The 18112-nt window shown below is 40.8% G+C and overlaps 1 protein-coding gene across 3 annotated transcripts in view; it reads right to left on the bottom strand.

The window, feature by feature from the left end:
- Positions 1–6596, bottom strand: part of AUH (AU RNA binding methylglutaconyl-CoA hydratase) — a 162935-nt gene extending 156339 nt beyond the window's left edge. For all 3 annotated transcript variants that reach the window (XM_079925498.1, XM_079925499.1, XM_079925497.1), the window contains exon 1: positions 6190–6596. In XM_079925498.1, coding sequence (XP_079781624.1) covers positions 6190–6451 — 262 coding nt within the window. In that variant the 5' untranslated portion in view covers positions 6452–6596. The remainder of the gene's footprint in view (positions 1–6189) is intronic.
- Between the last annotated feature and the right edge of the window lie 11516 nt (positions 6597–18112).

Genomic DNA, 18112 nt, shown 5'->3' with positions numbered 1-18112 from the left:
AGTCTGCCTGCCGATGCAGGGGACGCGGGTTCGTGCCCTGGTCCCCCCGGTCCGGGAGGATCCCACAGGCCGCGTAGCGGCTAGGCCCATGAGCCATGGCCGCTGATCCTGTGCGTCCAGAGCCTTTGCTCCGCAACAGCAGAGGCCACAACAGTGAGAGGCCCGCGTACCACAAAAAAAAAAAAAAAAAAAACAAGACCCAACTATATGTTGTGTACAAAAAATCCACTTTAAACATAAAGACACAGACTGATTAAAAATGAAGAGATGAAGAAAGATAAACCATGCTAACACTAATAAAACCTGGAGTAGCTACATTAATTTCAGAGACAACAGATCTCAGAACAAAGAACAGTCTCAGGGAGAAAAAGGGGCATTACATAATGCTGGAGGGGTCATTTCTGCAACATAATAACCCATGCATATCCACCTAACAATAGAGCATCAAATTGCATGATTTAAAAACTGATAGAATTACAAGGAGAAATAAACAAATCCCCTAGCATAGTTGCAAATTTCAACTCACCTCTATCACTTATAGATCCATCAGACAGAAAATCAATTAAGGGTATAGCTGAACTGAACACAAACCAAAAAATCAACTAAATCTAACTGAATACTAGATCTACTTGAATATAGAACACTGCATCCAACAATAGCAGACTACTCATTCTTCTCAAGGTCATACTGATATTCACCATGACAGACCACATTCTGGGCCAAAAACACACCTTAACAAATTTAAAATAGAAATCAGGGCTTCCCTGGTGGCGCAGTGGTTAAGAATCCGCCTGCCAACGCAGAGGACAAGGGTTCAAGCCCTGGGCTGGGAAGTTCCCACATGCCGCGGAGCAACGAAGCCCGTGCGCCACAACTACTGAGCCTGTGCTCTAGAGCCCGCGAGCCACAACTACGGACACCCGTGTGCCTAGAGCCTGTGCTCCGCAACAAGAGAAGCCGACGCAATGAGAAGCCCACGCATCGCAATGAAGAGTAGCCCTTGCTCTCCGCAACCAGAGAAAGCACGCACGCAGCAAGGAAGACCCAACACAGCCAAAAGTAAATAAAATAAATAAATTAAAAAAAAAAAAAAAGAAATCATACTGAAGTATCCTCCTAGATGACAATGGAAATAAACCTAGAAATCAATAACAGAAAAACAGCTGGAAAACCTCAAAATACTTAGAGATTAAATAAGGTACTTAAGTAAAATATAAGTAAATGAAGAAATCTCAAGAGAAATTTAAAATACTTCTAACTATATGAAATTGAAAATACAACTTATCAAAATACATGTGATGCAGCAAAAGCAATGCTTGGGGAAAACTTACAGCGCTGAATGCACATATTAAGAAACGTCTACAATTGGTAATCTAAGCTTCCACCTTAAGAAACTAGAAAACAAACAACAAATTAAATTAAAATAAGTGGGAAGAAAAGTAAAAATCAGCAGAAATCTATGAAATTGAAAGTAGAAAATCAGTAAAGAAAAATCAATCAAATCAAAAGTTAGTTCTTTATTAAAAATATCAGTAAATTGATAAGCCTCTAGCCAGGCTAGCCGTGAAAAAAAAGAGAGAAAACAAATTACTAATATCAGAAATGAAAGAGAGTATCAATTACTAACATCAGAAATTCATCACTACTGAATCCCACTGATACCACAAGCATAATAAAGAAATATTATGAACAACTATATGCCAACAAATTTGCTAACTTACATGAAATAAACCAATTCCTTGAAAGGCACAAGCTAACAGGGCAAGAAATAGATAAGCTGAATAGGCTAAATCTATTGATATTGAAGAAACTGAATCAGTAATTAATAAGCTTCTAAATCAGAAAGCATCAGATGCAGATGGTTTCACCAGTGAATTCTATTAAAACATTCAAAGAAAAAAATGATGCAATTTCTCTACAATCTCTTCCAGAAAACAGAAGCAGACGGGGCACTTCCTAGCTCATTTTATGAAGTCAGCATTACCCGTATACCAAAACCAGACAAAGACATCACAGGAACGGAAAACTAAAGGTCACTATTTCTCATAAACATAAATGCAAAAATCCTCAACAAAATGTTAGCAAATTAAATCCAGCAATGTATAAAAATAATTACACCCCAAAATCAAGTGGGATTTATTTCAGGTGTGAAAGACTGGTTCAATATTTGAAAATCAATTAATGTAATACATCATATCAATAGGCTCAACACGAAAAGGCATACAATCATCTCAATAGATGCAGAAAAAGAATCTGACAAAATTCAACCAGATAAAAACACTTGAACTATGAATAAACAGAGGCTTCTTCAACCTGATAAAGGACATCTACCAAAAAACCCATAGCTAACATCATACTTAATGGTGAAAGACTGAATGCCTTCCCCTCAGATCAGGAAAAAGACTAGGATGTCTGTTGATACTTTTAGTCTACACTGTAACAGAGGGTCCAAAGGGGGAGATTACAGAAGAGAAAGAAATAAAAGGCATCCAGATTGGAAAAGAATAAGTAAAATTTCTTATTCTAGAGCACACGGCCAATAAGCACATGAAAAGATACTCAACATCCTTAAATATTAGGGAAGTCCAAATCAAAGCCACAATGAGATATCACTTCCCAACACACCCGATGGCTATAATCAAAAACCAAACAATTACTGTTCATGATGTGAAGAAATTAGAGCCCTTATACTTTGCTGGTGGGACTGTAAAATGCTGCAGCCACTTTGGAAAACTTTGGCAGTTCCTCAAAATGTTAATCATAGAAGTACAATTACCATATGATCCAGCAATTGCACTCCTAAGTGGAAATAAAAAAGGATGCCCATAAAAATTTATACATGAATGTTCTAAGCAGCATTGTTCACAAGATCCAGAAAGTGGAAATGATCCAAATGTACATCAATAATGAACAGACAAAAAAATCCAAACAATGGAATACTACTCAGTCATAAAAACAAATGAAGTACTGATACATGCCACAACATAACAGAATCTTAAAAACCAAATGCTAAGTGAAAGAAGCCATAAATAACCACATATGATTTCTTTATGTGAAATGTCCAAAGTAGAAAAATCTATTGAGACAGAAAGTAGATGATAAATGGGTCTTAGTCTGGGGGGAGAGGGAGTATTGAGAATGGGGAGACACTACCAAAAAGAACAGGGTTTCTTTCTAGATTGATAAAAATGTTCTAAAATTGGATTGTGGTGATGGTTGCACAACTCTGTAAATATGCTAAAAATAATTGTACATTTTTAATTTTATATGTGAATTAATCTCAATAAAATTTTAAAATATATACATCTAAATATATAGCTTTATTGAGATAGAATTCACATGCCATAAAATATATGGAATTAAAGAATGTATTCTTTAAAACATGAGAAAAATGTGAAAGGAATCAACCTGGTTTTTTTAAAAAAAAAAGGATGTAGTAGGAAGATGAGCTAGCTGACCTCTTCAACAGGCCACCTGAGACATGATACAGGCTTGGACAAGAGCAGTGTTGGTAAAGAACATGGATAAAAATGGAAAGACTACAAAGGCACTCGGGAAGACCTGATGATAAGCCAGATGTGAATGATGAGGTAGGAGTGGGCATTAAGAATAACTTGAATTATTCATTTGCTTGTTTGCTCTACTTCTACCAGAAGTTGGTATAAGGTTCACAAAAATGGTCTTTAAAATGGGTCACAATTATGAGTAGAAGCCTGCAAGACTGGGAGAAGGTTGGTATGGAGAAGGGAGAGGTCATTCCAGAAGATGTGTGCAAAAGCACAGACACATAAGAGCAAGAAAAGGTAAAGCTTAGGTGCAGCAGAAGGGAGATGGATGGTCTGTAAAGGCCTGCAGCTGTGAGGGCTTGTAGGCATTAGAGACCACTAGAGGTTTTTAACTGAACAGAGATGTGATTCTTGCTTGGCCTTGAAAAAATAACCCCAGCACCAGTGCAAAGAACAAACTGGGAAGGAGAATGACTGGAGACCAGTTGACCTATAAAGGCAGCCACTGCAGGAAACCAGGAGAGACCTCTGTAAACCATGACCAGGACTGCTGCTCTAAAACCCTGAGGAGGCTGGACAACAATGCAAGAAATAACGACTAAAGAGAGTTGGTTGTCTAACTGTGCTTCCACAACAAATTACAAATATGGAACCCAAGCAACCTATGAGTACGGATGTATTCTGCATTTACCCACCTCCACCAGCCTAAAGAGGCCTACAGGGCAGAGAGCAGTCTGGGGCTCCTCTGACCCAGTGGAGTTGTCATATTCCCTGCAGGCTGCTAAGAGCACCAAATTTTGGACTCGCCCCTGATAAGCAAAGGCACCAGGGAGATTCCTTCACCTGCACCAGCCTTGAACTCATGTTTTTCTTTGCACTGCTTATTGCTGGTTTGACAGTAAAGCAAAGCAAAGTAAAGCATATATAATGTTAAACAAAACTGAGTTGTCACCTTTCCAATCCTGAAAGGAAGCAGGTCAATTTTCTTTAGAACCCGTATTCCCCAATAGCTGATTTTTACATTTCAAGTGACAAAACATTCTGAATTTATCAAATTGACTTATATTCTGATTTCTTCTCCTTGACCCATTTGAAACCTAACTGAAGGACTTTCCATACATTTTATAAAAAGTTACGTTCAATATGCATTCATTTAGGTCAAAAAAATACAGAATATGGTGCACATTACTAGCTGTACCTGCAATGCATTTGAATCTAATGTACTGCTGGTTCACCTAATGTAACTGAAATGCTGGCAAGACTAAGCTTACCCAAAAGATGGTAGCGTTCATGGCTCTAATCACTCCAGTGCCAATCTACTTTCCAGCTGAATTTCTCAAAATTCTGCCTGTCATGCCACTACAACCACACTTGCCTTATGCCATTTCCCCAAAACACCACACATGTTCCCATGCCATGCCTTTCACCATGCTCTTGTCTGTATGAAATAATAAACAAATAAAAGAAATAACTCATCATACTACAGAAGACCCCCTATGAGCTAGATCGATACTCAGTGAGCAATTTATATTACCCTCTCGTCTAATCTCCACAGTAGGCATACAAAGTTGGTATTATTTTTCCTATTTTTGCACGGAAGAAAATTGAAGCACAGAGAAGTTTGCCTAGGAACCCTCACTAATGTCACATCCCATTGCAAAGAATGCCTTGGATCCCTTTTCATCTGGCAAAACCCTAACTTAACCCTCAGAATCCCCTTCTGGAGTCTTCCAATCTCCCCAGATATAGCTATCATATGAACCTTGGGGGTACTACAGCCCTTTGCTGTCGCCAAGCCTTTAAAGTTAGCATAACCTTTTAATCACCACTATCTTCCTCGCTATACTGGGTGCTGCTTAAAGATAGCAATCATGACTTAACTCGTTTCGCACTTCTGCTTAACCGATTATAGGTGCTCAATAACTGCGTGTCAAAATTCAATGACTACTCTTCTGGCAAACTGCTATTTCCACCTTTCTTGATCCATTTAACTTCTCCCAACAAGGCAAGTGAAAGGAATTGAGCTTTAACAGCAATCCCACCGACTGGCACACATCCTCTATCACAACCCTTCCTCCCACTGTATTGTACTGCTAATGCATCTATCTCCATCCACCCAAGGAGGTAGCTCAAGGGCAAGATCAACATCATCCACAACTGTGTCCCCCAGAGCTCAGCAAGGGAATTGGAAGACCAAGAAAATGCTCAAAATTGTCTAACTGAACTGAAATAGTCCACAAAACTAACCTTCTAAGATAAAATGGGCAAGGGGAAAAATTGTTCCAGATGCACCGCTTTAAATTGAAGAAGACTCAGAATAATAAGGTGCATTGTCAAGGCAGCTTCCAAAACTCTCCGCCTGATAGCTGAGTTGACAGAAAGGAATCACAGAGCAAGAACAAAATCTGGAAGCAAATATCACACACCCGGTTTATTGACCTTGGCTCGTCTAGAGATGAGGACGTAAGCCGCATTTCTGTCTTCGGCGCCGAGTAGGGCCACTTTTACAGGTAAGCTGCTCCGAAGGACACCTTCAGGCAAGGAGAGCACTATACAGCTGCAACGCTTGGGGGGGGGGAGGGGAAGGCCCCCCAAGCCTCTCGGCGGACACTGACGTCAGCCCGGACACTCGACCTTGCAACCCCTTCCTAGGACCGGCGGCCGCCCGCGTCGCGCCCCTCACCTCGGTTCTCCTCCTCCAGATACCGCACCCGCAGTTCGTCCTCCGTCTTCACCTCAGAGCTGTAGCCCCTCCGCCAGGCCGCCCCCCCGGCCGCGGGTGTCCAGCCCCGAGCCCAGGTCGCCGGGTCGACCCGCGGGACCGTCCAGGAGCCGGACAGCCTCCACCCAGGGCCAAGCCGCGCACAGCAAGCGGCCACCAAGCGAGCGCGGCCGGCCTGCAAGATACCCAAGGCCCCGGGTGCCGTTGCCGCCGCCGCCGCCATGTTGACTGTTTACGGCGTGAGCCTGCGGCTGCTGCCCCGCCCCCGCCGCGCGCAGGCCAGCCCCCGCACGCCGCAGGGCATGCCCAGGCCCCGCCCCCAGCTCGCCCCGCCCGGCCACGCCCCTAAAGCCTCCCTCTCGCGCCAGGCTCCGCCCCCGAACCCTCGCCCCGCCCAACACCGATGACAGAGCGTTCCAGGTTCCACTTTCTCAGGCCTCCCTTGCCTGACAGGAGGTGTAATGGCTTGTACAGCAAAGGAAGGGAGAAAGTAATTCTCCAAGGCTGTGGAATATTTTAGGGGGAACATATTCTATAAGAACTCCCCGGAGAGGGTCGCCTCCCTACACTCCCTGGGCCATGCCCTGGGGTCATGAGTTAGCGGCAAAGGTGAACTAAAATGTTTGGTCTCAGGTTTGGCTGACAGGGTAGCAGCTCTGCGTGGGACTCCGGTTTACTCATATATATAAGGGCCAAGGGTTATCGGTTAAACATGCCTATAAACATACATGAGGCTTACCATACAGAGTACAGGAAAGTAGTGAGAACAGCCAATAAAAACAAGGGTCCTCAGCCCACCAACTCAAGCAGGTGGCACGGCCCGTCCCGGAGTCTAATCCTAATCAGGAACCAGCATCTTAACAAAGAGGCTCAGCCAAACCTTATGCTGAGGTGGGATTTAGAGCACAGAGGCCCTTCCCTCAACCAGAAACGCAGAATATCAACTCAGAGTGTAGGTGGCCATCAAAGCACACTGTATACAATTTTCTCCTACCTAGCTTTTATCAAATCTCAACGGAGAAAAGGCGTGTTTGGGAATATTGTTTGAAAAGCATGCTGCTATGAGAATATTCCCACTGCCACACAAATTTCTGCTGTTATGCACTGATTACATTTTTGAGTATTAAGCAAAACTTCCTCCAATGTTAGACCCTCAGCTTTATCCAAAATGAAAAGAAAAAGGCAATTGGGTTCCATTTCTGTGTCTCCTGTGAGAACGTTGTTGAGGGCATCTTTTATTCTATCTTCTGTAAAGTGCCACTTGTGAAATCTCTTGAAGTTGAAGACAAGGAAAAACTTTGCTTCCTCTTGTATCTTTCCCCTTTTCTTATAATCATGTTCACTTTTTCTCCTAAGAAACTCAGAATTCTATTTACAGTTCAACTACTGCAATAATTGCAATATTTATTTACTGTTTAAATATTTAAATATTAATTTAATATTTTATTATTTAATCAATAGCTATTTAATTAAATATTTAATTATTGTTCCCTTGTATTAGTTGCTAATTGTTTTGATATCTTTATGTTGGCTCATCAATAGATTGTAAATTCAAATAAAGGAGTTACAGAACACTTGACACAGTACTGTTTGAAATAATATAACCTCAGAAAATACTTGTGATTGATTAGGACAACTGCAGAAGGCTAATCATAGATTGTTTATGTTATATTAGAAATCGGAGTAAGAAGGATGGCCAATGGTTTTGACGAGCACAGAGCCAGTTGAGAAAACACCACTTAGGGACACTTGCTTCTTCCCTAAGAGTTGTGACTCTGGTCTTTATTGAAAGGAGTCATGTGGATATGCCCATCTGTGAAGAAAATTGATTCTTGAAAGTTAGTGCAAATAACAAATATCACCATGACTGTGACAACCTGTCAGGGGTGACAACTAATAGAGAATTGCCAAATATCAGGTCGGACATGGCTTTGGATCGTCTCTCCGCAATTGCTTTGCTTTGAGACATCCATGAGTTATTTAAATACTCCATGCTTCCATGTCTTCATCTGCAAAATAACTAATATGATATCTATTTCACCTCAGAAATTCTTTAACTTCAATTTCTTCATCTTTAGAATGGGAAGGATTATGCCCATTTTATAGGGTTGACAGCATAAGTATGCGTGAAAATTAATAAAAGGAAACCGCAACTAAAACAGGAGTCTGGAAGGCCTATGGAGGGAACTCTCACATCCTACCATTCATTGTCAATTACCCCAAGCAGGAAGAGGACAATTACCCCAACAGGAAGCTGGTCAGTTATTTACCCCAGGAAGTAACATGCACTCCCAAACAGGAAGTACTACTACTTACTACCACAGGGGAGGAAGGAAAACTTCCTTCTTGCCCAGCAACAAGCCCAGCCAATAGAAAACACCATAGCTCAGCCAATGAGGAGCCAGTGTCACCTGACCTTTTACTTTACTGCAATGAAATTTTATTCTTTCTTTGCTAATAACTTCTTTTCCTTGTCCCACCCTCCTTACTATAAAAGCCTTCTTTGTTGTGTAACCTCTCCAAGTAGCTCTTGGTTTGCTAGACTTCATAAAGCCAATTAGATCTTCAAATTTACTCAGTTAAATTTTGTTTTTTAATACGTTATGCCCATTTTATAGGGTTGATGGCATAAGTATGTAAAGCACTTGACATCAAGAAATGGGAACAGAACAGATAATGTTAATGACCATTTATCAACTTCCTTTTTAATCCATTCCAGACTTTAGATATGTTATTTAATGTCCAGAAAACTTCAAAGTTGGTTTATTATCTCAGTTTTGCAGATGAGGACACTGAGATTAAGTTACTTACCGAACCCTACAGCTAATAAGTCATGAAGCTGGAATTTGAACCCTGATATATCTGACCTCAGTCCTCAAGTTCTTAATCACTGTTTTGCACAACCTCTCAATAAATCTTAAGGTGTCCAATAAAATTTACTTTCCTTTGGTTCCTTCTACTTTTCAGTAAAAGATGTGATCTGGGAACAATGAGTATCAGTTGGGAGAGGAAGGTAGGGCTGGTGTTTGCAGAATTCTGTTACTACTACAATTACTACCATTGGTTTACAGGATTTGGGATCTTGCCTCCAGCTAGCTCTCAGCTAACAGTCTTTTTATTCTGCCACATCCTGACATTTTTCTAATGCTTACTTCTATGTAATATTAAACGTGTGCAATACAGGATGACCAACACTGAGCTCCTGGAATACAGCCAACCCCCAGTGGCAGGAGCCATTCCTCTTAGAATACAGCCCTGTGCACAGAACACATAGGAGGGCATAGGTGTCACCAGTAAAATGAAACACTTACCAACATGTGACCAACCACAAGTGGAGAGACAAAAATAGCTTAGCAAACACTATGTGAGGAACAAAGCAAAACTTTTGGGCATTTTCAGAATGAGGGTATATTTTAAAACTGTCTTACCTGAAACAATCAATGGGAAAGTGGTATATCAGAATAAAGGCTGGACCACCCATGAATAAAATGGCTTAAATAAGAGAGAATGTTAACCGTCCAGACATGGTAAGATGGCTCTGCCATCTTCGACATGGGACTTCACTTCTGGCTCTGGGTCTAGAGTAGCTGCTCCCTGCCACCAGCAAGACAGAAAATATGAAGGGAGCACCCAATTCTATCAAGGCATCTGTTCCTTCTACACACTTCCTGCAACCACACAGTCTCCACAGCAAAGGGGGCCCAAAAATATAACCTTGTGCTAGGCAGCCATATACCCAACTACAATTCTATTACTATATAAAAGGGGGATTACAGATATTCGGGAGCACAATCTGCTACAGAGTCTTTTTTCTTTTCTTTTCTTTTTTTTTTTTTTTGGCTGCATTGTGTCATCGTTGCTGTGTGTGGGCTTTCTCTAGTTGTGGCAAGCGAGGGCTACTCTTCATTGTGGTGCGTGGGCTTCTCATTGCAGTGGCTTCTCTTGTTGCGGAGCACAGGCTCTAGGCATGCGGACTTCAGTAGTTGTGGTGCATAGGCTCAGCAATCGTGGCTTGCAGGCTCTAGAGAGCAGGCTCAATAGTTGTGACACACAGGCTTAGTTGTTCCACAGCATGTGGGATCTTCCCGGACCAGGGATCGAACCCCGGCAGGCGGGGATCAAACCCTGCGCCACCAGGGAAGTCCCTGCTACAGAGTCTTTTCATTTTTCACTTTTAAACCAAAACTTTCATGAATCCTAAGATTCAAAGCCCTAAAGTATGATAGGTTTCACAAGAAAGCTGGAACTACAAACTGCAGACTGTCTTTCCACATAAGCTATCTAGGAGCAATTGCTAATTATATGTTTCAGAATTGAATGATAATATAAAAGACAAGTGTATGAAATTGTGTATACAATTACAGTCATGTTAAATCTATGAGGATCTACGTATACAGTGACACATGGGAACAATTGTAATCTATGTGTTCTATGATATAAAACTATGAGAAACTGTGCACATTGACAATGATCAGAAAATGATAGAAATATATACATATAATTATATTCATGGTAAGACAGTTGTCTGTGTAATTTTCTATAAAGCTTTTTAAGTATTAAATAGGCATTTTAAATACTTGTAACTTTAAGGTACAGAGAATGGACAGGGTACATTTCAAGAAGGATGCAAAGTTTTACTCATGGTTAGTCCCAAAATAAAAATTAAAACAACAGCCCCCTGAATTTCTTTGGGTCACTTTTTAATCCCCAGACTCTTGGAGGTTTTTAGTGAACCTCTCCCAAGGACATTGTCCCCAGAGAAAAAGTATGGCAGAGGACAGCCTCTTTCATTCTGCCCTGAAGAGGTCTCCTTGACCAGACACCACACTCTATCCCCCACCAAGATTATGTAGGTCACATTTATAGGTGCCAACTACAACCATGTGTGCCTGTGAGTTCCTGAGACCTATGAGACAGAGAGTGGGTGTTGCATAGACATGGAAACTGAGGGTTTAAATCACTGAGAGTTACATAGCTATATGTTACACAGCTGAGACTCAAACACCTGACTCCAGAAACTGAGTTCTTAATTATTACCTTGTATTATCTACTTTTCCCAAATAATCATCAGGGCCTTACTCTACCCATACCTACCCCTACTCCCATCTGTGAGGAATTTAGCCAATCCCTTCTGATCCTGTCATTTGGAAACTTCACCCTCTGCATTAGATCCTGTGTGATCATGATTTCCCAGATATTGCCTCTTTCTCCTGCCAACCCCATAATCAATGGCATATGCACTCATACACACAAACAGACATACACACCAGACTCTGAGGATACATGCCATTGTTGTCTAGGGATGGGAGAGATGGGGACATTGGGGGATGATAGATAAAGAATATGTGGCTTCTTTTGGGGGTGATGAATATGTTCTAAAATAGTGGTGATGGTAGCACAACTCTGAGAATATACTAAAAACCATTGAATTGTACATTTTGAATGGGTGAATTGTATGTGAATTATATCTCAGTAAAAGCCTGGGTAGATTAGGACTCCTTGAAGACATGGCTGGTTCTATATCTGAGACAGAGAAAATACAAGGAGAGTCCAGAATATCTTCTTGTGCCAACAATGAGTTGCTCAAAGATTGGTGGATCTCCATCAGTGAAAGGACACGGCTTGAAAGGAATCCCACTGGCCAAACCTGAGACAACTACAGCATCAAAGGGAATAATGCCAGTAACGATACTAACATTTCAAATTTTTTTTAAGCCAATGAAAATCTAAGTAAATGGATGGCAGATGGTGGCTGCCAGTTTCTCACTCTTGGAATGGGAGAATACAGATAAGCCAGGGGAGGTGCTAGAAAGATGTATGTGATAAGGAAATAGAGTTGGAGACATCAGTATAAACTCATATTTAGCTTAGTATAGATACAGATGGTTACATATAGAAATATTTAGAAAAGTTTATGTACATGGGTTAGTATACACACATATATTTCCTTGCTCTCTCAGCTGAGTGACTTAGAAGCAATGACATCCCAGTAGCAATGAGCACACTTAGTGCCCAGATCTTGGTTTCTAATACCATTCTTCAGTAAAAGTGGTCCCTGTTGAAATGGCTGATTCTAGGACTGGGATAGCATAGGAAATATACAAGATAAGCCTGAAGGATGTTGCCAATAGCCAAATCTGGATAGAAAGAAAGAGAGCGAGCGAGACAGAGAGAGAGAGAGAGAAAGGAAGGAAGGAAGGAAGGAAGGAAGGAAGGAAGGAGGGAGGGAAGGAAGGAAGAAAGGGGTATAGGATTATAACTCAATATCCATGAATACTCACTGATATAAATAAATAAATAAGGAGAGAAGAGACATATCACCCAAACAAAAGAATTTCAAATAATTTATGTACATACTCTGCCCTCGAGGAGCGAGAACATTACTCTCCACTACTTAAGTGTTGGCTGCATGTAGTAACTTCCTTCCAAAAAGTACAGTACGGAAAGGGGAATAGAAAGACTAACCTTGCAGTGGAGAAACCTGACAAACACCACCACAGCCAAGTGATCAAGATTAACGTCAACAGCGATAAGCCATGTTGATAGTATGCATTCTTTTATTTTTTTCTTTCTTTCTTTTTTTTTTTTTTTTTTTTTTTTTTTTTTGCGGTACGCGGGCCTCTCACTGTTGTGGCCTCTCCCATCGCGGAGCGCAGGCTCAGCGTCCATGGCTCACGGGCCCAGCCGCTCCGCGGCATGTGGGATCTTCCCGGACCGGGGCACAAACGTGCGTCCCCTGTATCGGCAGGTGGACTCTCAACCACTGCGTCACCAGGGAAGCCCGATAGTACGCATTCTTGATATGATATGATGAAAATGGCATCTTCCCTCCATGGTCTTCCTCCCAAAATCCATAACCACATTCTAATCATGGTAAAAAATATCAGACAAATCCCAATTGAGGGACATTCTAGTAAATACCTAACCAATATTTCTTAAAACTGTCAAGATCATCAAAAATAAGTCTGAGAAACTGTCACAGCCAAGAGGAACCTAAGGAGACATGACAGCTAAATGTAGTGTGGGATCCTGGCTGGATCCTGCAACAGAAAATGAACATGAGTTTAAAATTAAGGGAATCCAAATAAAGTATAGACTTTAATTAACAATAACATGTCAATGCAGGTTCATTGGTTGTAACAAATGTACCATACTAATGTAGGATGTGAATAATAGGAGAAACTGGGAGTAGAGTATATGGGAACTTTCTGTCCTATGTTCTCAATTTTTCTGTAAGTCTAGAACAGTGACAGAATTTTAAAAAAAATTATTAAAACAAAATAAAAGATAGATGTCACAGTCCACCTGGACCCTAATTCAAAGCCAATGAGCCTGTGCTGCCCTGGACTGAGCTGGAAACCTGCCTTGGTCAACTGGGCATTGATGCTTCTGGAAGAACTCCATGCCTCTCAGCCAGCCTTCTCTTCTAAGCCACCCGTTTGCCTTACCCTGCCCCTCAGATCCTTTGAAGTTCCCTTCCTCTATCAAGTTCCCCCAGACAAACCCAGGGAACGTTTGAATAATGGTGCCTTCCCCACTGAGCCCTAAATCTCTGCTTGGCTATGAGCATGTCTAGGATGAGAATTGGCCATAAAATTCTAAGATTTGAAGGCCAACACCATTGCTCTTTACCTCTTTTAGCCCTTAAAGTTATAGTGTCTCTCAGCCAGGTAAAAAGGGTTCCCACTCTGTCAGAGTGTAACTGGAAAGCTGTGATTTAGCCCATCCTCTTCAGGTCTTGGGGTTCTTGTGCCTTGTTCCTTACACACTTTTTAAGTAGGTAGGAGTTTATTCTGTCCTCTACATCAGTAAAGGAGTCTAAAGAAGTTTTATAAGTCAGCTTGGGCTGACATAGCAAATACCACAAACTGGGCTCGAAGTCCGAGATCAAGGTGTCAGCAGGTTTGGTCTCTCCTGAGGCCTCACTCCTTGGCTTACAGATGATCATTTTCTAGCTATGTCCTCATACAGCCTCACCTTTGTGTGTATGCTTCCTTGGCGTCTCTGTCTCTTCTCCTAAGAACAGCAGTCCTATTGAATTAGGGCCCCACTTTTATTATGTTATTAATCTTAATTACCCCTTTAAAGGCCATATATCCAAGTACAGTTTCATTAGAGGTTATGGCTCCAACATATGAATTTGGGGAGGCACAATAGGGTCTATAACAGAGACTCTTCTTCCTCAGTTCCCTGTAACCAGCTCTGCTGACCTACGTCCCCTTAACCCAGCTCCTCACCAGCCTCCTGATTTTAAGCTGAAGATAATTTGAGATTCAACAGTTGCAGAAAGAAGCCTTCTAAGAACTTCCTTTATCTGACTAAGCAGGAGCTGCTGAGAAATGAGGCTGTCATAAATCCCCTTTTGGAGGCGGGTCTACTCCCAGGAGAGAGACCAAGATAAACATACTGTAAATCCCTTCCTTGGGAAGTTTCACAGCCATGAAGAAGAAAAAACCACTCACACCTGCTTAAACAAACATTATCAAAAATGTTCTTATCTTTGGTTTGTTCTCCTTAAAACCCATTTGTGCTTCTTAGTGAAATTTTTTTGTTCTTCTCATAGAAGTCCCCTCCCTTTCCCCTTCTAAGTTAGGTCTAAAGCCTCTAACTTTAACCATTTAGGGAGCTAGCTACTTCTTTTGTTAGTTACCGTATGCACACACATAGAAATAAACCTTTTTTCTCCTATTGATATGTCTTTTGCCAGTTTAATTTTCAGGGCCCCAGGCACTAAAGTAAGAGGATAGAGGGCAAGTTTTTCTTCTCAAACAGTGCCACCAGCTCTCCCCTCTTGTTCTCAGAGCAAGCGCAAGAGGAGGACACTGACACTCTCAGAGGAGGACTCTGGCTTGTAAACCAATTTGTCGAAGGTCAAAAAACTAGTAAGCTGCAGAGTCCTGTGCAAATCAGCACAAGGAATTTTGTCATAATGTCCTACCTCTCTCTTCAAGTTCTCTTCTTTCCCCAGGACACCTAGCTATCCTCATTAATGTCCTTGTTATATTTAGGCAGGTGGCAGTGATAGTGGAGGCGCTGATAGCTTAATACTTTCGAAGAATAGGTATTAGCTAAGCCCTGGCTATTAGGGCTTTCAACAGCTTCAGAGGAAAACAACGGATGACAGTGCAGTTCATCTATCTTTTTGATTAGTGGCTATCCAGAAACAAAAAAAAATTTTTAAAGCAACCAAACAGATACTACTTCTCAAGACTTTGTGGTGCTGCTCTTTTTGCACTGTCGTATCAGGGTCATAAGGGTTTCTTCGTGGACAGAGAGGCCGTAAGGCAAGTAATATATATTCAGAGCACTGTGTAGTGCCTCTGAGTGTCCCAACATTTGTGAGGATAGCCACCAAGCTTTTCAGAGGCCAAGTCTCCAGTATGTTAGAAGAAGATTTTTCTACCCTCAGAAAGTGTTTTTGAATCACATTTGTTCTTGTTATTTTCATTATGCTAATGATATCTGAATACAAGCTTTCTGTAAGAAGTGATCAAAGCAAACAGAGGTTTGTAGTAATGAACTCACAACTGATATATGTGTTATTTTTTTTAATCTGTTACTCTCTTGACTGAAACCAAGGATCAGTACACCTTATTTTATAACTTTTAAAACATTTATATTTTCTCATCTGTCATATTGGGGTAAGAAGAGCCCGCCTTTCCAGGTGACAAAGAATAAATGAGATAACTTACATAAAAGACCTGCATCATCGGCATTCAAAGTGCCTTTTCACTTCCCCCACAAAGATGCTGGTTACATGGTCAATATGTAAATAGGGGCGGGGGCTAGTTAAGCAGTTTTGAAGGACGAAAAGGCTACTTTGCTCCCATGTCTCTTTTCTCATGCCTGTCATTATGCCAGCACTATTCCTTAGATTTAAGGGACTGGATATTAGAATTGGATACACTGAGTTTAAATCCTGTTTTTAACACTTTAACTGTAAACATGTAACTCAGTGCATATGTGGCAGGGGGGACACACCTTATTTTTCCTGATTGGGAAATGTTAACAGTTACAACGTCTGCCTCATAAAGTTCTTGGGGAGGACTAAATGGGATGGCACCCGTGAGGTGCTTAGCACTGAGCATGGTCCTTCTCTAATTACTAAATAAATATTAGTTATTATGATTAAGACACTGGCTGCCCTTGTTACAGCTGTGCCATGGAACAGTAATATATTATTAGTGAATAACACATTAGCTTGAATTATTTTATGAAATTAAGTAATTCACAGACAGCTGGACTTGGAGATACTGAAATGGAACAAAGCTACACCCAGCAGAAGCACAGAGCATAGCCTGATTTAAGTTAGAAGGCAAAACACAGGAAGTGGGCTTTTGGTTGGGTGGGGATTGGGGGAGCACTCAAACAGGGGTGGACAGATGCCACAAGCAAAGCACACTTTTGTCTTAATTTTTAACTATAGCCAGTTCTGCTGGTTGTCAGGGTTTTGCTGCAGAGCAAGGAATCTATAGGGTTTATTATTCTCCTGCCCATGTAAGAAGGTAAATTATACCTTCAAATGTTGTAAACAAAAGAGAGATACTTAAGATGTGTCTCTTGTAGACAGCAAATAGTTGAGTTTTGCTTTCTTAAAATCTACTGTAACAATCTCTGACATCAAGTAGAATGTTTGCTCCATTTATATATTTTTAAAATTAATTTATTTTATTTATTTATTTTTGGCTGTGTTGGGGCTTTGTTGCTGCGTGTGGTCTTTCTCTAGTTGTGGCGAGTGGGGGCTACTCTTGGTTGCGATGCATGGGCTTCTCATTGAGGTGGCTTCTCTTATTGCAGAGCGTGGGCTCTAGACGCACGGGCTTCAGTAGTTGCAGCACGTGGGCTCAGTAGTTGTGGCTCATGGGCCCTAGAGCGCAGGCTCAGTAGTTGTGGCACATGGACTTAGTTGCTCCTCGGCATATGGGATCTTCCCGTACCAGGGCTCGAAACCATGTCGCCTGCATTGGCAGGTGGATTCTTAACCACTGCGTCACCAGGGAAGCCGCTCCATTTATATTTATTGTAACTATTGATATGGTTTGATTTAGGCCTCCCATATTGCTACTTGTTTTCTGTTTGTTGCATCTGATTTTACTCCTCTGGTCTTGTTTTCCTGCCTTCTTTTGGCTAATTGAATTTTTTAGAATTCCATTTAAATTTCCCTATTGGCTTTTTAACTGTACTTCTTTTTCCCCCTAAACAGTTACCTATGGATTACAATATACTTTCTTCATATAGTCTATTTAGAATTAATTTTGTACTGTTTCAAATAAAATGTTTAAAAAAATTGCAACTATGTAGGTCTCTTTATATCTTTACTTATCTTTTATGCTATAGTTGTCATACATATTACATCCATAACAAACACACAATACTTGTTTCAATTTTTGCTTTATACAGCAATATGTATTTTAAAGAAATCAAGAGGAAAATAGTTTTTTATATTTTCCCCCATATTTATTATTTCTGGTACTCTTCATTCCATCCTGCAAATCAGAATTTCTACCTAGTATCATTTCCCTTTGACCTAAAGAACTTATTTGGCAATTCTTAAACTGTACATTTGCTAGTCATGAATACTTTCAGCTTTCCTTTATCTGAAAATGTCTTTATTTCAGCTTCATTTTTCAAGGACATTTTCACTGGATATAAAATTCTGGGTTGAGAATTTTCTTTTTCCTTCAGCATTTTAAAAATGTAGTTCTTCTATCTTCTGGTTTTCATGTTTCTGATGAGAAACCCATTTTCTTTTGTTATTGTTCCCTGTACATAGTGTGTTATTTCTCTGACTGCTTTTAAGATTTTCTCTTTATCTTTTGCTTTTAGCAGTTTGACTATCATGCACCTAGGTATGGCTTTCTTTGTATTTATACTTGGGGTTCTC

The sequence above is a fragment of the Stenella coeruleoalba genome (assembly GCF_951394435.1).
Source record: "Stenella coeruleoalba genome assembly, chromosome: 7".
NCBI classification, from domain to species: domain Eukaryota; kingdom Metazoa; phylum Chordata; class Mammalia; order Artiodactyla; family Delphinidae; genus Stenella; species Stenella coeruleoalba.
Note: the sequence above shows the minus strand (reverse complement) of the source record. Positions and strands in the feature narration are given on the sequence as shown.